General features: G+C 46.7%; 1 protein-coding gene across 1 annotated transcript in view; it reads right to left on the bottom strand.

Moving 5' to 3' along the window:
* Fli1 (Fli-1 proto-oncogene, ETS transcription factor) overlaps positions 1-23,010 on the bottom strand; it is a 116,775-nt gene that overhangs the window by 18,489 nt on the left and 75,276 nt on the right. The window contains exons 4-5 of the mRNA XM_036194345.1: positions 20,214-20,417; positions 11,975-12,040 (exon numbers count right to left, since the gene is read on the bottom strand). Coding sequence (XP_036050238.1) covers positions 11,975-12,040; positions 20,214-20,417 — 270 coding nt within the window. The remainder of the gene's footprint in view (positions 1-11,974; positions 12,041-20,213; positions 20,418-23,010) is intronic.

Raw genomic sequence — 23,010 nt, forward strand, 5'->3', positions numbered from 1 at the left:
CAGTCAAGCCTAGCAAGAAAATTTGTGTCAGGGGTGGAGCTTCAGCCTCAGAGCACCACAGTCAGAAGGCCCCTGCCCGCCCAGGTGGGAGAAGCAGGAGGAAGCTGAGTCAGGATTGGAAAGCTACCCAGGATGTCATTACCCACAAATACTCTCCCACAACCTTGTACCTTTGCCCTTCTACCTTCAAGTGTTTACAGGAATCGTGTTCCTTTATCAAAATGCACCAGGGCACACACATTCCCTGTCCTGTCACCATTATTAGCATTGCAGGATATATGGGCATCAGCAGCCTCCTTTATTTCTCCAGGAAGGATCTAAGAACAGCTCTGGTAGGCATAAAAGCCAAGACAGGCACAAGGAAGGCAGGCTGGTCTAAATGAGAACTTCTGAGGAGTCAGAATGGTCAGAGGGGGGTGGTGTCTCTTGGCTCAGGGACAAGAAGTAAGCCCTGTGGTGTAAACCAAGAAGGTACAGTTGTCATTAAGTGTAGGGATAACATATGGGCTCTTACAGTGAGGGTGGACAGTAGTGCAGGTACAATGGAAGCCTCCAGTTCTAAGGACCCATCACTCAGCCCCAACTTCCTTCCTATGTTCCCCAACACAGGTAGGCTCAAAGGCATGGAGGGAGCTTAGGTGAAGTAGCATCCTGGCGGGTCTTGCTGATGTGCACCTCATCCAAGGAGAGCATTACAACAACCTGACTTCCTGGACTACTGTCCATGTCCCACTCTCATTTTTCAGATTAAATTGATATTAATTGATAGGTAATGATGTTATTCAATATAATGCATCTTTTACTAAAGCTCATTGTCTTTTCATTTCTCTTGAGTGTAATATTCAGCTCAAAAGGCTGTAGGTATCATTATGTAAATTATAAAGTGTGGGCTCTGAAGGTGAGGGCAGAGTGGGGATAATGCTGCAGAAACAGTGGAAGGTTCCAGTTCTAAGGGCTCAGCTACAGAAAGATTTGTGAGACAAACTAATACACCTCTTGAACACAGATAAAATTGAGAAGTTATAGACCATTGCAAGAATCAGTAAAGTCATATGGATTTAATAAGCAGACAACATCAGCTTCCTGAAGGAAATGGGTCTTCTGGCATCCTGTGATGGTTAATAATGTCAAGTTGACATGATCAAGGAGATATCACAGGCCAGGCCTGTGAGGAACTACCTTGATTCAGTTGATTGAGATAGAAGTGGGTGGCGCCATTCCCTAGGTTTGGATCCTGGACTGGACTGAAAAGAGAAAGGTAGCTGAGCAGACCCATCCTTATTCTCTGCTTCCTGACTGGGGGTGCAACGTGACCAGTTGTCCAAGCTCCTACCTCCAGGACTGTCCCACCATGACAGATACTAAAGTGTGATCCCAAAGAAGCCCTTTCTTCCTCAAGTTGTTTTTGTCAAGGCATCTAATCACTGCACCAACAGTAACTGAGACATAGTTGAATGGGAATGCAAGAGGAAATTTTAGAACCTGTCCTCTACCCTGGCTGGGGGAAGGGGATGTGAGAACAGATCTGCCTCGCTTCAAATGAGCATGGTGGGCTTCTCATATATAAAATGGGATTAGTGATAGTATTAAGTTAATACGGTTTTATGCCATAGATAGAAAAGTTGCTGCACAAGAAGGTATTTAATAAATCCGTGTTATAATTGTTGTAAAGGGGAGAGTATAAAAAAGATAGAAACAGGAAAGTTGAGGAGAAGAAGAAAAGCATTTTTCCTGGAGGGCCACTTTTTCTTGGCTCCCTTCTGAGCGGCCATGCTTGGAGCGGGGTTAGTTGATAAAACAGCATGTAGCATCTGGGCCCAAAGGATGAAAGGCCACTAGTCCATTTGCACATTGAGACTTCCTCCCTTTTTGCTGTGGGATGGGATGGATCACAGCTTCAGAGTGGATCACATGAAGTGGAAGTCAAGGTTATGTGAGAGGAGGGGAGGAGAGGGGAGGGGAGGGAAGAGGGAAGAGGGGGGGAGAGGGAGGGGTGAAGAGGAGAGGGAAGGGGAGGGGAGGAGAGGGGTGGAGAGGAGAGAGGTGGAGAGGAGAGGGGTGGAGAGGGGAGGAGAGGGGAGGGGAGGGGAGGAGAGGGAAGAGGGAAGGGGGGGGGGAGAGGGGTGGAGAGGAGAGGGGTGGAGAGGGGAGGAGAGGGGAGGGGAGGAAAAGGGAAGGGAGGAGAGGGAAGGGTGGAGAGGGGAGGGGTGAAGAGGAGATGGGTAGAGAGGGGAGGGTGGAGAAGAAAGGAGAGGGGTGGAGAGGAGAGGGGAGGGGAGGGAAGAAGGAAGGGAGGGGTGGAGAGGGGAGGGGTAAAGAGGGGAGGGGTGAAGAGGAGAGGGGTAGAGAGGGGAGGAGAGGGAAGGGTGGAGAGGAGAGGAGAGGAGAGGGGAGGGGAGGGGAGGGGTGGAGAGGAGAGGGGTGGGGAAGAGAGGAGAGGAGAAGAGGGGAGAGGGTACACCCCACAGTTCCCACAGGAGACAAATCCAAACAACTGGCTGCCAATGATCCTAGGGGGGTGGTGAAGGCCTACTCTTCACCTGCCTGTCCAATGGTTCCTGTCTCTAGCATGCTTTAGTCACCGGAGAGGAAAAACATCCTCTGGAATCTGTCGAGCACTAAGTTGAAAAAACAAACAGTAGATACAACAAAACACCTGGAAAAGGGGGCAGAGGAGACTAGAACAGGTAAAGTCATGGGGCTCAGGCCTCTGAAGGTACAAGTGGGGTAGGCTGGGAAAGCAATCCAAACCTTGATTAAAGACATACTAGGTAGAAATCCATTCAGACCCGAGTGAGTAAACGTGTTCTAGGTGGCAAAACTGTCCCGCCTCTGAGCTCCACAGCTTTCCAGAGGTGCTGGCATGCAAACCTGCATGGGCCCCACAGTGATGAATCTGGATTTCAAATATGAACACACTGGACGAGCAGGTGACTGCTGTGCAGTTTCTCATAATAAATGTCAGCATTCCAAAGGACCCAGCATGGCCTTGCTTCCAGGGACCGCAGGGTTCCTCTGAACTCTAAGCAGTCACCTCTCACATGCCAGCCCGCAGCTCAAGGTTGACATGAATGTGTATGTGAGTCCCTTCCTTGGTAAGTGGAATAGTGAGATACTCAAATTTATGCTGAGGACCATGGTCAGTGGGGGATAGTTGTATGTGTGTTACAAAGAAATTCACATAAGAATAATGTATATTAGGGCCTGGAGAGATGGCTCAGCAGTTAAGAGCACTGGCTGCTCTTCCAGAGGACCCGGGTTCAATTCCCAGCACCCACACGGCAGCTCACAGCTATCTGTAATTCAAGTTTCAGTGGATCTGACTCCCTTACAAAGACATGCAGGTCTAACACCAATATATATGTATTAAAAAAAGAATAACATGTACATACTCAACACCAGGACAAAGCCACCCCCTGCCTCACCAGCCCAAATGTACCTACTTCTCATGAGGGGGAGGGGGCTGGGGCGGATACTTCAGATTTTTTGCTCATTAGCCTGGAACAAATTTACACTTGTCTTAGGAAACATAGAAACTGTTTCCAGTAATTTGGAGAAACTGTGTGCTCCTCACCGTATGGCCACACGTGTGCAATAACAGAGCACACAGCACACCCGTGGAAGGGAATAACAGTTCTTTTACTTAGAGAAAGGAAGGATAATGGTTACTTAGAAAGTGTCCCAGACAAGCTGTCAAATTGAATTCAGAGAGTTGGAGTCTGACTCCAGGGCCGGGCTGGCTGGCTGAACTCCCCTGAGATTGGGGTTTCCTGCCTGCCAGGGCTTAGAGACAACGATTCTTTGTTTCCAGTCTCTCTCTCTCTCTCTCTCTCTCTCTCTCTCTCTCTCTCTCTCTCTCTCCCCTGTCTCTCAAAAATAAATAAACAAAAACAAAAATAAAAAAGCCAACACATCTCTGAAAGAGGGTCAGATAGGAAACAGACAAAACATCAACTCTGGAATTTCAAAGAAAACAGTTTTAAAAAAAAACGGAGAGAAAGCTACTGTTTACCCATAATAACCATATCACAAATCTTACCTCTGGACCAAAAAAAAAAAAAAAAAAAAAAAAAGAGCTAGGAAATACACATCTGCACCCTCACCCACACACCAGCATTCTCTCTCTCTCTCTCTCTCTCTCTCTCTCTCTCTCTCACACACACACACACACACACACACACACACACACACACACACACACACCTCATGCCCATGGTTTCTATGCTTACTTACCCTCCCCACGCATAAACTCACAATTTGAATGCTGGGCTTCCCAGAGTGTGGATCTAATAGCACATCATCCTCATCCACTGTATGTGTGTGATGAACAAAGACTCTCTACTCATTTAGATTTTCCCCATCCATACAAAACTTACCTGCATCTTTAAAGTCATGGAAACTTCCTAAGATATGTCAAAGAGAAAAGTCTAATGAAGCCTGCCTCCATTACTCTGCCTGCACATTATGAATCCATGGTTTATCTCAGTTCGGCCTGACCCTACCCCTGGGCCTGAGAATTTGTGAGCCAAGCTCCTGGTTCCTGTTTCCGGTTCCATACCTGAGCTCTGGTCTCACCATGAAATGCCTGAGTACACTGTCTCCCAGGTCTGTGGAAGCCACTACTAGAGACTTACCCAGGGATCCCTCCCTCACACATGTCACCCACTGACACTTCGTTCATTTGTTTAGGGACTTAACCTTTTTTAAAAATACAACCTAGCACACCCAGGGCCCCATGGGACAGTGCCGACGCAAATACCCCAGACTCATAACTACATCATTTCTATAGCTAGCTCCAGCTCTTCCAGAGGCCTCCATATTTCACCAAAACATCTCCAATGATAACATCCAGAACACCTCTGGGGAGGCTGTGTGCAGGGGGCAGCAGGAAGACTTTCTGAGGCCATACTATTTATCTCTCATGTTTGGTTGATGTTTGAATGGCATCTCTTGGCTATCATATTCCCATCATTCAGGAAGGTATACTGTACGGAACAAAGTCTCCAAAAGTGAAGGAGTCAACGAATGACTGGGAGAGGAGAGAAGGCATTTGAGTCCGCTCCTCACTAAGGTACTGACCATCTACATCATTTTCATGAGTATACAGGGTCAGCAAGATGGCTTGATGGGTGAAGGCACTTGCTGCTAAGCCTGAAGATCTGAGTTCAAATCTTAGAACTTACATGGCAGAAGGAACTAACTCCATTTGGGTTGTCTCCGACCTCCACATTCAAGCTATAGCACATGTAAACAACCATACCACACACAAAATAAATTAGTGTAATTAAAACATTAAAATAAAAAAAATAATCTTATACAGGTTGAATCTCTCATACAAAATGCTTGTGGTCAGAGGTGTTTCTGATCATGGACTTTTTAGGTTAGTGTGTGACTTTGGCTGGGCCCACATAATTTTATGGCCTCCGATTTCTTGCCATCTAAAAGGTATCCAGTGGCTTTTCAGTTGTAGTACTTCTTAACTTTTGGTTCCTTTCTTACTCTCAGAGATCTTGAATGTGGCACTCGACTTTGATTTGTAGATATGGTCTTATGGCATTTCTTGGCATTTCATAGGAAATTTTTGAGCAACTCAACTGTCTTGGCTATGGTAGAGGCTGCACAGTGCTGTATACCCCATTAGAGCACAATGTCTGCATATCAGTAGCAGCTGGTGACCCTCAAATATATTGGAACATTTCCCCAACAATAATGTTAATTACTATTATAATTTTTCTCATAAATCATAATAATGTACGGTTATTAATATAATTTTATCAAGCGTTTTTGGCACGTCAGACATCATGCTGGCTTATGAGGGCATGGCAATTATCCTCATTTTATACATGAGGAAATGGAGTGTTGTGGCTTAATCGGAAATGTCTCCCACAGGCTCATGTTTTGGATGCTTGCTCCCTAGTGGGTGGTATGATTTCGTGGAAATCTTTAAGACATAGAGTCTGGCTGGAGGAAGTGGATCCCTAGGGGTAGACCATTGAAGGGTATAGCTTAACACTCCATCTCTGTCTAGCTCTTGGCCTCCTGGCCTCCTGGTCCACCACCATGTGAATGCCTGCTACCACATGTCCTCCTCATCGTCATCACACATCCCTACGCCCATGGTTTCTTCACCATGATGCATGGAAGCCTCTCTCAAACCACAAAGTTTCTAAGTTTCCCTGTGGAGTTGTTTCTGCTGGGTATTGACAACAATGCAAATACCACAGTGAGACAGAAAAGAGCAAACCCTTGCCCACAGTCGAACTGTAGTCTCATCAGTGTAACACTGGAATAGGAGGTGGGTGTCTACCTCAGCTGAACAGAAAACATTTGTCAACAAATGCTTCAGATGCCGAGATTAAAATGTGGGAAGCAGCCCCCAAGGGAGCACAGAAAACCTATGCTGGGTTGATTCTTATTCTGTCCCCACACAGGGGTGTCATCTAAGGAAGGCTATGAGCTCTTGGCCTTATTGCCCTTATCTGCAGAATGGGGACAGAAGATAACAGACCTGCAGTCTCATAGCGATGGTGTGAGGCACAAATGGATAATGGATGTGAAAACGTTTGGTAAATACTAAAAGGCTACAGAGAAGGATTGCTCTTCCATGCTGGGCCCTTGTCCTTGATGTTCTTGAGAGGAGACGCTCTCTTAAGCATGGTCCATAAATATTAGTTGAGCATTCTGCGTATGGGACACAGAGGTGATTTAGTCCCTCTCTTCTCAATCCTTGGCAAGTAAGAAGAAAGATTTTTTTTTTAATCCATCAGTCAAGGTAACGGCCAGTGATGGAGCCTTCTGCAGACCATCCAACCTTGGCAGCCAGGGCTGTGTTGGTGGTTTTCAGTTTACACATTGGGCATCAGGTCTCAAAGGTTCCAGGTGGGGGCTAGAAGCTCAGCGCTCCTCCAGTCCTTGGCAGCCAGGAGTTAAGGAACAAGGAGCTCAATATCCTCTGCCTTTTGGAGAGCTAGAGGTATTTAGGCAGATGCAGGATAAGGGTTAAGGAAATGAGGACTTAGGCATGCAGAGGGGCTTGAAGACAGTGGCTCACTCTTGCCCATGGTGAGGCCAGTGGGGACACAGCAGGGGACCCTGCGGCAGGAGCTGCCCAGAGAAACAAAGAGGAGCTGGGACCTTAGACCTACAACCTAGGATCTGCAGTCCCATTCTGGATTGCTGCATGCAGGACAGGGAAAGGGAGAGAGGAGACAAGCTTGGCTCTAGAATGCTTGCATGGGAAGGCCACTTAGCTTCTAAATCTTCATTGTTCTCCCATAAACTCAAGTTAGCAACACCTGATCTTCCCTTAGAGGGCCCAATGAGGACACAGAAGCAGGGGGCTTCCGGGATGTGAAATGATATACTCATACTCGATGTCAGTAACAGTTATGACATCATCAGTGGTGAGAGTCCTTTCACTCACCTATGCTTACAATCAATATATCCACAGGTCTTTGTCTAGGATGACCTGGGGACAGGCAAGGTCAGAAGGAGCCAGAAAGACCTGGAGTGGCCCTGAGATGTTGTGCTGGTTACTCTCCTTCTGTACTGTGAAACAGGGTTTGTCAAGCTAGGTAGCAGGCCAGGAGAAGCCTGGAGAACTTAAGGGGAAAAAAATTCTTGGGCCTTGTAGGCACCCAGTAGAGATTTGGAATTAACCCATTGTATTTGGGCCAGACATCAGTATTTGTTTTCATTTTTGCATTTACATTTTTTGAATAAAAGTTACCACTTGGACCACTTTTAAGTGTGGAACTCAGTGGCACTCTGCACACTCAGAGGCGGTGGGTGAGGTTGTCACCAGCTCCCGTCTCCAGTGCCCTTTCTACCTTCAGGCAACCCAAGTCCTTCTCCCTGCCTGCAGTCTCGGGGGGGGGGGTCAGCCCTCATCCCATCCGGTGGGTGCCAGGGCTCCAGTGAGGGGAGTCAAGTCATAGAGGACCTGTCCCAGGACATGAGTGTGTTACAAACTCTACAAGGGACTGACTCTCTGTGCAGTCAGGACCAAGGGGTCTGGCCAAGGGGGCGCTGTGTATGAACTCATTTCTGGAAAGAGAAGAGGGATGTAGCTGGAGGCAGCAGAGAAACCTACAGGGACAGAGAGAAATGTTGCAAAAATTTGAATTTCTGCACCAAATTACATTTAGGAAAAGACAGCCAGAAGGAAAAGACTGTATTTCTGAGGAGGAACTTTGGCAATGAGTGTCATTAAATTATACATATTTTTACAAATACATAATGTTCATGTACATACTCTGGGAGCTCAGCGTGATATTACAAAGTATATATGCAATGTGTGACAACCAAGTCAAACACACTGGCGTATCCTTCACTTCATAAATTTAATCCCTGGGGCTAGGGAGATGGCTCACTTGGTAAGGTGCCCGTGGATCAAGCATGGAAATCCGAATTTGGATCCCTGGCACCCATTATTAGCCTGCTGCTGTGTGGGTCTGTGATCCCAAAGCTGAGGAGGTAGGGGTGGGGAGAGTTCTGGGGTTTACTAGACAGCCAGCAGAGCTCAATGGATGAGTTCCAGGTTCAGTGAGAGACTATGTCTCAAAAAATCAGAGTGGGAAGCAACCAAGGGAAACTCCTGATGTCAGTCTCTAGTCTCCACACGCGTTTGTACAGATGCATCCACACACACACATGCACACATCCTTAAACACGCAGTCACACACATGCAATTGTTTTTATTGGTGATATCCAAAATCCTCCTACTGGCTGTTTTGAAAGAGCGAATCAGCTGTTGTAAACCAGTTTTCCTACTGTGCTCTAGAAGCTTTCCCTGGGTTCCAACCACACCACTGTCTCCACCAGCCACGTCCTCTCTCATTCCACTCATGTCCTTCCCAGCCTCTAGGAACAGCCACATCTCTCTCCTGTGACAGAGACTTTTAGTGAAAAGGGGACTTTCTTACTATACACCTAGGAGCTACCAAGCCCTCCAGGGAGCCACTTTCCTCTTGCCCCACCTTTCTTTACAGAGTGGAAACAATAACAGCCAATTCTCAGAAAGGTGCAAAGCTAAAAAGCAAAGTATGCGCACATGCCTGGCACACTCCAAAAACCTGCAAAAGGGACAGTCATGGCTGCTGCGGAAGTGGGTCGCCATAACTTCTGTCCTCGTTTATTTTTTAAGTACATTAAATTTGGCAGCTAAAGGCAGAGAATGCTCAACAGTTCCATCTGGGTTCATCCGAGACTCTCAACATGTCTCAAGACCTAAAGATCTGTGGAAGTCAATTTTTGAAATATCACCGTACTTTTCTGCATAAAATAACCCTTCGATATCTGCAGTCAGTTTTCCAGGAGATGCGCTAAAAGGATGATCATGCCGTTCTGAACTAAAACAGCATTCTGGCTGCTAAGTACCAGGAAGACACACTGACAGACATCATCTCCTCTTTCCTTTGTGCCTGATGCCAGCCAGCACCTGCCCTCTGCGGAGCTGGGAGCAGAGGCACTCATGGGCACACGCCCAGCTCTGATTTGAGTGCTGTGTGTGCCTCTTATTTAAAAAAAAAAAAAAAAAAAAGACGGAGTCAAGGTGGCATTGATGCCTTCTATTTCTTTTTCCATTTAATATTAAAAAAATAAAGATAGCTATTAGTGAAGGAGAGAGGCAGGGAGGTGGGAAGAGGGTGAAAGGGAGAGGGGAGTTTGTTAGCTTTGTATTGCTAATGTACTTTGTTTTGTGGCAGGCTGGGTTGTTCAGCCAGACTACCTCGAAAGGCGGAGGCAGCCGCTTAAGTGGAGAGCTTTCCTGGGGACAAAAGACGCACCTGCAAGGCACAGGCTTAATCGTCTCTAGAGGCCAGGGCCGAGGCTGGGAGATAAATGCCCCGCACCACCTGAATGGGCAGCCGGTCCGTTTGCCTGGATGCTCCAGTCAATTCATTTCAGAAGAGGGTTGCTGCCCAGTAGGAGCTGGCGGCTCCTGCTTGCAGCCTGAATGAGGCAGCAGCGAGACAAATGCACTCTCCACACAAAAGGGCCAGCGGAGGAGGGGCTCGGGCTGGCAGGTAGAGGGCAGAGGGCTGGGGCTGCGCCAGACTTCTCAGCAGGAAGGAGTTGGTTAGCAACACATTTCAATGTCGCTAAGCCAGTTTTTCTGCCTAAACCTGTATTTTAACCCACTATGAACAAATAGCCTATTGGCTTTATCCAGCCCAACATCTCATTGGTTTATTCTGATGGTACCAGCATGCTGTACACTAAGTCCTAATTCAGTAGTTCAAAAGCTTGCCTTCCCTTCCCTTTCCTTCCCTCGTGTTCTTCCCTCCTGTTTCTTCCTCTCCTCTCTTTAACTCTTCCTCCTTGGTCGTTCCTCCTTGCTGTCCTTCTCTTTCTCCCTCTCTTCAGGGCCACCTGCCCTTCTTTCTTTCCAAGCCTGCAAGCTGTGCCTCCATCCTCAGCCATCTCAGAAGCCAAGAGCTCTAGAGTCAGCCCCTGACCCTCCTTACAACTCTGCACCTCACCTGAGTCTGTGGACCTGGATGTGATGAAGCCAAGTGACTGGACCTCACTGGATTTGTCATGAAAACAAATATTCTCTGCTACGGACATGTGGGACATGATGTTACATACAGGAGGTCGTCAGGCTTGTAGACAGAGTGGGCAGAGCTTAGCTCTCATGATGACCAAGTATCTGATTTGGACAATGAGTGACCAAACAAGACTAGGTGGGTAATAGAGCAGGAAGGAAGGAAAAAGAAAAACACCTAAAAGCAGAATCATTATGTTGTATAATCCTGCCATTAAAGGTCCTGGTCATAATCAAGTCATTCACTGTTAGCAGCAAACACAGAGTCCTGTGTGATTGAAGGTGTGATCTGGAGTGAGACATGTGGGGATGTTTGGGTCTCTGTTCCTTCCCTACTCCATGAGAATTTGGAACCTAATGTTGTCTTTCCAGAGAAGAACCTGCAGCGGTGCTGAACCCTTTTGTCTCTGTCCAATTTTGTAATGCGTATAGGTCAAGAAAGACTGGGACTGGAGAGTGTCCAGGAAGAGAGATGCCTGACAGACTAGTACCATCCTGCCAGCTGTACTCCAAAGATTTCATCCGGGGACTGCCCCTCCTCCACTGCTGTGGGGAAGATTGCTTTTCACTCTTTCTTTGGTTTCTAGTAATTATTTGCTTTCATTTTTCTCCATTAATTAAGCAGATATCATAAACTAGTCATCCATTTAAATGCTAAAATCAGACAGTATCTGGTCCAATTCTACAATATTATAATCTCATAAATAAATGAGTGTGCTCCCCGTGTGTGTGTGTGTGTGTGTGTGTGTGTGTGTGTGTGTGATATGCTGGTTCAAACCCAAGGCTTCACCCATTCTGAACAAGCATTCTACCAACAAGCATGAGCTCCAGCCCCTGCTGACTATGAAATGCTACTTTAACGTTCACGAAAACCATTTTTTTGAGATAGTTTTCTTTCTTTTTGACCAAAACTAGATGAAATCAAATGAACAGTTTGATGAAACCAACCCAAACTAGACTATACCAACCTATACTAGACCAAATCTTCAAACTACTACTTGAAACATGAATTGACAAAGATAAAAGTTTTTCAGAAGAAACCCCTCAAAATGAAACTTTACAAGGTAGACAGACACACAATCTATTATCTTCACCAGTAGAGCCCCCAAGTGCCAGCTTGGAAAGTTAGCAGAGCCCATTGTTCTCAAGAGGGAACACCCTTTTCTTTCAGGGGTGATGTCTTTAAATTATGTCCTTGTGGTGTTTTTATGAGAGACTTCAAAGCTTCTCTTGTAGTTTTGAAACTTGTGGCAGAAGGAGGGAAAACATCTTTTAGATTTTTTTCTAACTTTTGTGTACTAGAAAAATAGTTTCCTGAGCAAGCAGTTGGTGTCCAGACCTGGCATTTTCCACCTGTCTGAACAGTATGAAGCTGTGCTGTGTCTGGTAGTAGAGGGAGTCTGGGTGTACGAGGGGCAGACTTACCTTCCTTGACACTCAGCCGTGAGGACTGGTCTGTGTGGGAGGTTGTATTGTAGGCCAGCAGTGAACCTGAAATAAAAGTAAAAACTAAATGTCATGCTCCAGTTTAGATCTAGGATGTTCCCCAAAGGTCTGTGTGTTAAAGCCAGGGTTCCCAGCATGTTGGTATTAAGTAGAGGAAACTTTAGAGATGGGGCTGAGTCGGAGACCTACTGATTGTTGAGTGGAACCCCACTTCTGGGGTGGTGATGCTGTAACAGGAACTTTCCCCCAGTGTCAAGGACAGCAGAACTCAACGTACTCACAGAGTGGCACATTGACTCTTCAGGCATCTTAGAGTGTTGATGTATGGCCTTCTAATGTGAAGCTCTGGTGTAAACATCTCTGCATCAGGCACCAGTGAAACCATTCAGAATGGATAGTTGGTTTTTGGTTGTCATTGCATGTAAAACACATGCTCCCTTCTTTTCCAAAACTAGATTTGTCCCTTTGTTTAAAGTGAACCCAAGAGTTTTTATTTTGTAAAATGGAGGCATTTTGGGGATTCTTCACATGATTCTCCTGGGGACATTTTGAAAAGCCATCAAAACTAGGGCTGGGATCTGCTTTTACAAAGGACACCATGAGCTTAACACATGTGTTTGAGGCTAAGAAAGCCTTTCTAAAACAACTCTTTTCCCTGGGGCATGTGGCTAAGGGGACTAAGGGGAAGCCAGGCTGGAAATGGTTTGATGGTTTGTCAGTTGGTCTCTTCTTAGCCTTCAGTCAAGGAGGCTCAGGAGCAGAGTGGTGTGAGCTCTGCCCCTCCCCCCACTATGAATGAGTGTTCCGGTTGAGCATCCATAGAAAATATGGGTCCTACCAGGGCAACCAAGGACTCCTCCTGGGACATAAGACTCCTGTCTTAGGTACCTATCCTTTCTAGCGCTGTAATAGTTCCCAGATGAGAATCAGAAGGAGATAGACGGATGACATTTAGAGATTACTGTATGCTGAAGTGCAGATATGTGGATAGAATTTTTTTCTAAGTGACACATCTGCCCCAATGCAGATGCAACATTCAGTTTTCAAGTACACCAGTGAACAAGCAACAGATTCATTTGAGTTTAAGCTATCATACTTCAAAGTGACAAGTTCATCTGAGTACAGGTCTATCAGCATAGCTCCTCTGGGTCACGTGACCCTCATCTGTGCTGGGCGAAGAGTTACACCTACTGAATGGGGATTGTGGCTGTGGGGTTTCTATAAAACCAAGCCTGGATGGTGTGCAGCACAGAGCCTCACTTGTTTTCAGCATTCAGTCGAAGCTAACAGTTATCATGACTGCTTTTAGTTACAGAGAATGGAAACCCTTTACACAAGAGCTTGCGGGCACTGGCCTTGCCGTCTGGAATTCCAGCTAGGAATGGGTTCTGCCGCAATGAGAAATAATCCTCCGTGACTGGACAGAGCTTCAGAAATGGAACCAAACGTTCCAAGAGAATACCCAAAACCTCTCAGGGGTAAGACCAAGAATGTCTGTACCTCTGTCCCAGGCACTTTCTCCCTTGGGCAGAAACTCACTGCTACAGCAAATAAAGAAAAATGATGGTCTCTGAGCAGTGAGTCATTAGTACGAAGTTAGGCCAGAGACGGGGCTCAGATAAACCATATTTATTAAATTTCCCCATGGTCAGAGTTCCTCTCTGAGCACACGTGAAGCCACAGGAAACTCCCAGAATGCCAAGAGAAAGGGTTGCCTGACCTCCACAAAGCCTGCATGAAATACATATTTCATGGTAACCTAGGGGAGAGATTTTGCCCCAAGACTGTCTTGGTTCAAGTTTCACTGAAGGAGAGGAAACCTCCATGGGGGAGGGGTTGGCCTCTCCCCAGGGGTACAAGTTTTCTTTTCACTGGTTTTTATTTTACCAGGTCCTCAGGCTACCAAGGAGGCACCCTGCATACTTTGTTTTAAAGGCAATTTGTCCAGTTGCTGGAAAGTCCTTCCTGGAGTCTGGCCTCCAGTTTGGTGGCTTCGGGTTTTTTCTTCCTGCTTTGAGGATCTGAGCAAGCAGTCTTAGTACTCCTGAGTCCTGTGGAGTTTCCCCAATACCACTAGCCCTAGTCAATGGCTAGATAGGGCAGTGCTCCTGAACCACATCTGCACTGCCAGGCACTCGTGTGTGTGTGTGTGTGTGTGTGTGTGTGTGTGTGTGTGAGAGAGAGAGAGAGAGAGAGAGAGAGAGAGAGAGAGAGAGAGAGAGAGATCTGGGGCCAGCTGATTAGGCCAGGCTGGCTGGCCAGCAAGGGGGGGGGGGGGGGGAGGGTGCAGATATCCACCTGTCTCCACTTCTGCAGAGCTGGGCCAACAAGGGTATCCTGTCATCACTGGCTTTTCTATATGGGTTCTGGGATCCCAATCAGGTCTTCAGGCTAGCATGGCAGGTGCTGTCTCGACTAAGCCATCTCCACATTCTCCCATACACCATCACTTAGTCCTTGTAGGAGCCTTGCAAAGCCAGGCATAGTCTCCTTCCACCGCTGGGACCAGCATTCAGAGAAGTGAAGCCAGAGGCTTAGGGTCACACAGCCAGAGGTGCAGGAGACAGGATGACTGACTGGCTGCTCTGTAAGACCTGCCCTCAGTCCAGAAGCTGCAGCAGCCTCCAGGTTGAATCAGCATAGCTAAGACAGGCAAGAAAGTGTGTGTGCTTATTCCAACACTCCAGAGGCTAAGGCAAGAGGGTCATTGAAAGTGCAGTAGCTGAGATTCACAGAGAGACTGTCTCAGAAAGATAGCAATCAACCAATCAATCAATCAATCAAAAACCAACAAAATAAATAGAGAAATGAAGCTGGTAAAGATGGAAGGGAGGGAGGGAGGGAGGGAGGAGGGAGGGAGGAGGGAGGGAGAGAGGAGGGAGGGAGGGAGGGAGAGAGGAGGGAGGGAGGGAGGGAGAGAGGAGGGAGGGAGGGAGGGAGGGAGACAAACGGTACTGGAAGGCAGATGCAGGTACCTTGAGGCTAGTTGTACATTGAAGTTTTCGTAACTCCCTGCATGGTATGCTTTCATTTAAACTGTGGTCCACTCAGGTATTTCTGTCTGTGTGACAGGATACACACATATGCATGTATAAGTATCTGTTTGAGGTAGATCATTGAATCTACTCTGAGAAAAAAGATAAATAATAGGATAAATGGGTAGATCATTGAATCTCTAAAAAAAGGGGGGGGGAAGATATAAAAATGACAAAAGGTAGATTATTGGATCTATTATGAAAAGAAAAAAGAGAGAATACGGATATGATAAGATAAAAAGGGAGATGATTGAATCTACTTTTTAAAGGGAACTACTTGTTTTAAATAGTATAAGTAATAAATTTTTTGTCTGAGTTTATCAAATGTTACTGGACTGGACAGTGTTAATATATAAATAATGGAATTTTTTGTCTGAATTTGTCAAATGTTAATGGATTGGACATTGTTATATATTAATGGAGTTTTCTGTCTGAATCTGTCAAATGTTAATAGACTAGACATCGCTAATGTAATTCTTGACTGTTTATATTGTATATACTTATTGGATATAGTTTTCCTTGTATTAGTTATAAGCTTTTTTAATTTTAGACAAAAAAGGGGGAAATGTGGTGATATTGTGTTCCCCAAAATATTGTGCACCCTAATAAACTTATCTGTGGTCAGAGAACAGAACAGCCACTAGATATAGAGGCCAGAAAATGGTGGCACACATGCCTTTAATCCTATCACTTGGGAGGCAGAGATCCAGATGGATCTCTGTGAGTTTAAAGCCACACTGGAAACAACCAGGCATGGTGACTCACGCCTTTAATCCCAGGAAGTGATGGCAGGGGGCAAAGATGTATATAAGGTGTGAGGACCAGGAACTAGAGCTGGTTAAGCTTTCAGGCTTTCGAGAAGCAGTTCATCTGAGACCCATTTGGGTGAGGACTCAGAGGCTTCTAGTCTGAGGAAACAGGATCAGCTGAGAAACTGGCGAGGTGAGGTAGCTATGGATTGTTTTGCTTCTCTGATCTTCCAGAGTTCACCCCAATACCTGGCTCCAGGTTTGTTTTTATTCATAAGAACTTTGAAGAATCATGCTACATCTGTTGATTTGAGACACATTTGCTCTAAAATGCTTGAAGCTGGAGCTGCTGGGAGTGAAGTGTCCTTCCAAGGCAAGAGCCTGAGGACAAGACTAATTTTGTTTTTCCCTCTTCCTTCTCCCCACTCCTTTTCTACCATTCCTTCTCCTCCTCTTCTTCCTCCTCTTTTTTCTTCATTGAGACAGGTTCTCCTGTATCCCAGGCTGGCTTGACATTTGTGATATAGCTCATAATATTCTTAAATTTCTGATCCTCTGGCTTCCACCTCTCAAGCGCTAGAGGTTACAGACACTGGCCACCACACCCAGTTTATAGGGTGCACAGGATCGAACCCAGAGTGTCCTGCATACTAGGTAAACACTCATCCACCTAAGCTACAACCTCAGCCCAACAAGGGCATTTTCCATTCGGGTCCATTCTAAACTGGACTTCTGAGATCTGAAAGGAAGCAGGTAGGGGAAGATGGGAAGGGGCTTCGCAGGCGTGAGGCTCTTTGCTTCCTTCAGCTCTGTGGTCTCTCTAACTTGCTTTTCATCTGGGACACCTGGAGCAGTGGAGGCAAGGGACCCGGTGCAGATCCTTTGTCTCTGCCTCCTTCAGTGTTACTACAGAGCCCAGGAGCATCGACCTCCCCAAGCCCAGCCAGCAGATTCCTGGCTTCCTTTCTCTATGCTTCAGCCAGCAACAGCCCTGAATGAACACTGGGAAGACAGAGGAACGGAGTTGACTTCTATACATTGAATAACAGGTCAGCTTCTAGTGAGTCTGAGGCCACCAGCCCTTTATCTTGTTGGAGTCCTGCCTTCCTTTCCTGGCCAGAGCCAGCCAGAGGCTTAACACTTCCTCAACTTAATGACTGGGCCGTCACCTTTGCTGCCATCTGAGGTTGCAGGTGGGAATACCACAGAATGCAAAATGTGTTTTCCATTACGTTTAAATTAAAAATGGGAATCAAGATTAATACCTTTTCTGGGGTGTCCCTGTCACTTGATGTATTTCCTCCTCGGGGGCTGCCACTGTTTGAAAATGCGGTTTCTTAGTATGTTTCCCCGGTCAGACCCAGATGGCCATTTCACCCAGTTCTTTTGAGAACGAAAAGGGTCAACCACAAAACCCCCTTTCTTCTGCTCTGGCCCTTCAGCCCAAGAGCTTTTGGGCTCCTAAACAACCCCAAACTCCCCCCAGTGGCCCTGTGGCTGAACTGTCAGTTAGGGACAGCTGACCCTCTTTCCCCAAGGTCAGTCTCATTGCTCTTGGCCTGGGAGGAGACAGATCTCACTTGCCACATTCTTGGCTGTTAAACAGTGTCTCTGCCCAGTGGGCATGTCTGGAAGATTCTGGCGGAGCTGTGAATCACACCCAGAGTTTGGAGAAGAGAGGAGGTCAGCGTGAGAGAGGATGAGTTTAGTTTAATGGGCATCATTCCAGGAGGTTCCAGAGGAGTTTTGGAAAGCATATATCTGTTGGTACATTGACAAGTGGGAAGCTTTGTGGGGACGTTGGTTTGGCTCTCAAGGCAGAGGCTGGAGATGAGATTAGCCTGGGAGATGAGAAGGGAGCCAAATGGGGTGCAGGTTTGCCTATGTACACATCCTAATTCATACATGTTCAAGCATATTGCCCCAAAGTTGGCAGATCCTCTACAGCAGTGACCTTAGCTCAGGCTGAAAGCTTCAGTGCCCAAAATCTCAGAGGTCAGGATAGGGGCTTTGCATAAGCCAGATCCTTTGGACGGACTCCTGAGGCTGGTGTGCCTCAGTTGCTTTGACCATGAAACAGAGATCATAGTTGTGCCCATGGTGTCCACAAGAGGGTGTCCTTTCTATATGTAGTGAATGACACTTGGGCTGGTGCCTGCCTGAGCGGGTGTTCCCTCAGACATTTCAGCTTGACTCCAATAACTGTGGGTTCCCTAGTCAGTGCCAGCCCCTCCATCTTCCTCCTGATGTCACACAGGTGCTCCCTCTGGAACAGCTGAAATGCCCAGGCGTGAAGATCTGGTACGTTTTTAGGCTCATCCATCCTGCCAGTGTGGAGGGGCTCAGGATGCGATTATTTCCTCCTTATCATGGGAAACTTGTCTTTAATTTATAATTAAGCTTTGAAAACTTAAGGTATAGCTTTCTTCCTAGACAACAAGAATAGTCAACTGTTTCTTGTGAAAGCAGATTTGATGCCACAATGTCTGGCCCTACAAATGCGTCTTTCCCCATTGAACCAGCTCACTGGTCTGACTTCCAACAGTCCATGCTTTGGCTCCTCCCAGGTTCCTCTGCACTGACATCACTCTACTCTGTGTCCTCCATCTGTGGTAAGGGTCTCAGATCTTTTCCTTCTACCTCTTGCCAAAAGGGAGCAAAGTCTGAGTCCCAGCTGCTCCCCAACATGATGATGCCCAACCTTGGGCCAAGCCATGGCTTCTCTTATACATGAAACAGCCCTTGCAAATCAGTCTGGGAAAACCATAAGGGTTTGGAGGCATGTTGTCTAGCAGGAAAAATTTTCAGCCACCAGAGAGGTGACTGTGTCTGATAAATGGCCTCCTATACGGTCTATGCAGACAACTAGTACCGATAACCAGGGGGTTCTAGAGGCTGGAACCCCAAAGGAGAAGGTAGATTTAAAAAGAAAAGATAAACAAATCATAAAATTTCCATGTAGATCATTTTCAATCTAAATGCCTTGGATGATTATTACAATCTCTGTTATGTTTCAAGAAAATTTAAATTTAATACAGCTTTTATAATTTTTGGTTTGGTACACAGACATAGATTCCCGCTCAACTCTGTGTCACCAGCACATCTCTCTCCTGTTTCACCACAGTAACCAGCTTAGTACAAGAAGAGCTGTCCCTGCAGACCTACTACTGTTATCACCATCCTCTAGATCCAGGAAGTGTGCCCTGTGCCTGAAAGGCTTTCCACCTCTTCTCAACTCTGAAACCCTCTGACAGCAGGCCCCTGTCCGGAACTTGGCTGTATGGCGCCTTCCATGATGTTGACATGTATTCTTAGGAGGAGAGAAGCCACAGTTTTTCTTGCTCTGTTCTCTCCTCCAAACACCAGACTCTGCTCCCTGCTTCCTCTCCAGCTGCTCACGCCTTCACCGCCTCTTATCTGCCCAAGTCCAGTAAGCAGCCTCCCATGGATGATGGTGAGCACTGACTGATTCACTGTGTTCCTGGACCTTCTGAGCAGCAGCTATTTGTCTTATGTCTGTATTTGTGGCTCAGCTTCTTTGGTGACAGAAAGAAGAAGTGGACTGTTTATGGGTGGGTCAGAAATCCAGGCCTGGAGGTCACATGGTCTGAATGTGCTTCCCTCTCACAGAGTCCAAATATTTTTGAACATGTTCCTCACAGGCATCCACCATGAAAACCAATATTATTGGGTCTTCTGTGTGGAGCTCACTGAGGCCTCTGTCGTGTCTTTTTCCTTGAGGATCACTCAACCTCCTTCACAGTGGATGCTGGAGGAGCTTAGGAGTCAGGCTTGGCTGTGCTCTGTGGGGCTGGCCTCTGCTTCCCGTGTGCACACTCTCTCCCGTCTCCCCTGCTCCGTGTGGATCATGGCAGAACTCTGTTCAAAGAGCCTTTGTTTTTGTTTTTGTTCCCTTTCATCAAGCATTTAAAGGCTGAGGAATACAGATCGTTATTAAACTAGTCATCCCAAAGTCAGAGAAGACTAGGTAGAAAACGGCCCTCTTTTAAAATTGTTATTTCTTGGACTGACCTCATATTGCAGCAACTCAGACATGAGGTCATGGCTGTGGAGCTAGCATACCCTCCCTCAGCATTACCAGCTGCCTTTGAGAGGTGGCTGGATAGTGCAGAGGAACCAGTGGAAACTTCCAAATGCATTTATTTTTATTTTGAGTTTTCCAACCAGCGTGTGTTGTCCCTGCTCTTCACAGCACTCTCTTACACTGAGACCATGGATTGCAACGATAGCCACTAAGCATGCAATGGAGATCCAACAGAGGGTAGACCCATGTGACCTTGACAAGGTTCCGATAGTAAGGATGCTGCTCCTTGTCATGTGTCTGGTATAATGTACCCATCTCCTTCCCCTGGGTTGGCTCTTGGGGACCTGGCAGGAGCTCCCCCATGCCCTGTGAGCACACGGTTCACTTACTTTCCCTGAGGTAGCTGAGATGTGACAGCAGTACTTCAGTGTTGTAGAGGGAGGTGGCTCGGAGGAAGTCCTCCTTGTTCATCTTACACAGCTCCTTGCCATCCATGTGTTGGAAGAAGGAGGTGTCGATCTCCATCAAGCCATATTCCTTTATGGCCCACTCCAGCCACTGTCGAACGTGCTCCTCTGTCCACAGTGTTGGGTCTGCAGAGGAGAGAGGCAAACTGTCAGCACGGACGCTGCCTCCAGCAGCCAGGCTACCTTTTACCATCCCTTCTCCATCTCCTGCTGTCTGCCTCTCTCCGATGTCCCCTCTCTCTCCCTGGACCTCTCTTTCCTCTTCCTCTCCCTTCTTCTCTCTCTCTCTCTGCTAGCTCCCCTCTTTTCTTCTTCCTCCCTTCCTCATCTGTTTTTCCCCTTCTTTCCCCCTAGTCACTGTATCTTTATTTTTCCCCTTGCCTTCTCCTCTTGTACCTCTCTCTTTTCTCCCCGTCCCTCGCCTCCCTCCCAGATGGTCCCCCACAGAACACCCCATCTGCCTCCATGGCATCTGGCAACGCCTGAACCGTTTAGCACTGGGAAAGGTTCTTAGCTGCCTCAACATATACCCTGACAGGATGCTAGTTAAAGATTTTGGAGGGCAATTGAACCCTTGGCCTGAGAAGTAGTGGAATCAAAATGAAAAGAAGCGATCCCACAGGCCCAGTGACCAACGTCTCTGGAAAGGGGAGCCGTCTGTATCTTAAGAATATTAGCGAGTGCAAGGAGGCAGGCACACTGATCCTTCAGATGCCTGTAGAAGAGGAAATATACACACGCATGCTTTTCCAGCAATTCCAGCTGGGCAGCTGGAAAACCCAATGATGTTACTATCCGACATAAATCTACTCTGGGTTTCCTCCTTGCAGGGCAGAGCTGTGTTAAGATTTCTAGCAGGCCATCCCTAAATATTTTTGGGATATTTGAATACTTAAAGATGATAAATGGTGCTATAGACAGAAGCCTCTTTAATTGTGAATGCACGTGAACAACACAGGAACAACACAGGAGCAACACAGGAACAACACAGGAGCAACACAGGAGCAACACAGGAACAACACAGGAGCAACACAGGAGCAACACAGGAACAACACAGGAACAACACAGGAACAACACAGGAACAACACAGGAACAAGGCCTCTGTTCTCACTTGCCTTTTTCCTTCCCTCTTTCTCATCACTTCCTGAAGTAGCTTCTCAGTCTAAGGTGGGAGATATTACAAGTGACAGGCTCCCACAGACATGGCGGCACGTACCAGTAACCCCAGCATTTGGGAAGCTGAGACCTGAGGGTTGTGCATTTGAGGCACCCTAGGCTACAGAGTCTCTCTCTCTCTCTCTCTCTCTCTCTCTCTCTCTCTCTCTCTCTCTCTCTCACACACACACACACACACACACACACACACACACACACATACACAAAGCACACAGATCCATCACCATGAAAATGTAGGCATCAAAGCACTAAGAAATGAGTTCATGCTGGTAGTTCAAGGAGCCTTGAACTCCTTGAACAAGGGGCTAGGGTGGATTTGGAGAGTCCTGAGAGGCTTCCTGGAGAAGAGATGGTATTTTATTGCAGGGAAGCTGGTAGCTCCCGACTTCTGCTTTTCTGCTTGGTCTGTTTCATTTAGCATGCTTATTTAGCAGGGAAATGTGCTCCTTTCTAACCAACTCACATTCCTCTCCTTCTAGAGCCCGCAGAAGCTCTAGGCACAAGAGGACTGGGGTCCAAATGGTCAGCAACAGCAGTGGGGAGGAAGCCAGGTGCTGTGATCTCTAGGGGTTATAAAGAAACCCTTGAGAGGTTGAGAGGGAGCACAGAAAAAAGCCTGGAGGTCACATGCCACAGCTCCTGTATGCATTCTGTCATACCAAGAATCCAGGATGTACCTACCTAGTGATGGCTCAACTGTGAGATCCCACCACAAGCCAGCTCTCTATGTGTCCCATTTTTTCTGTCAAGAGAATCTACAAAATGTGTTTTGTTTATACCCATTTTATAGATGGATAGGGAATCATGGAGGTTTTGCCTTAGGAACAACTGCTGGGGTTCCTATAGAACCCTTCAAAAGATGTCACATAGTTGAGGAAGCAGGTCTCCTGAGATCCCTCAGTCCTGTTTCATCAGGATCCAGCCTTGACTCATTTGGAACTGCAAAACCTTGGGCCAGAACCCAGAATTTCTCTGTCCCAAGCCTCCTTGGGTAAGTGTGTATTTGCTTTCTTCAGATAAACTTCTGGTTTAGTTTTTATCCCTTTACTTTTCAAATCAAGCAAGGGCTGTGGGCAAATGGAAATCTCAGAATTCTAAAGAAAGCTATCCCAGAGGGAGTTGGATGATGTAGCATATTATTTCATCCATAGTTTCTCCTAACTCCTTACTTGTAGAATCCGAGACTGCATATTCAATTTTATGCTCTATATTTTATTTATTTTATTATTTCCTTTTTTTGCTTTGGGATCTATCACAATGCTAATTCTCTCCTTCACCAGCACCATGAATTATAAATCTTCCACTCACGATCTTGCTAAACTCTTCCAAATGTATTTCCTGGACGATTTAGCCCTTGCTCCTTCCCTTTTCGATGTGGAAATGGTGATTAACTAGGGCCTTCATTTATACTTGTCTTAAAATCCCATCATAAATTCAATCGGTTCCTCCACTAATGTTTTATTGCCTTGATTTGTGGGCTTGCCCAGAGGAGACTTTCCCTTGTGTCCAGGATGCTGACCTGGAGGAAGCCAGACTGCGTAAG

This window comes from Onychomys torridus, chromosome 7 (assembly GCF_903995425.1).
Source record: "Onychomys torridus chromosome 7, mOncTor1.1, whole genome shotgun sequence".
Classification (NCBI taxonomy): Eukaryota; Metazoa; Chordata; class Mammalia; order Rodentia; family Cricetidae; genus Onychomys; species Onychomys torridus.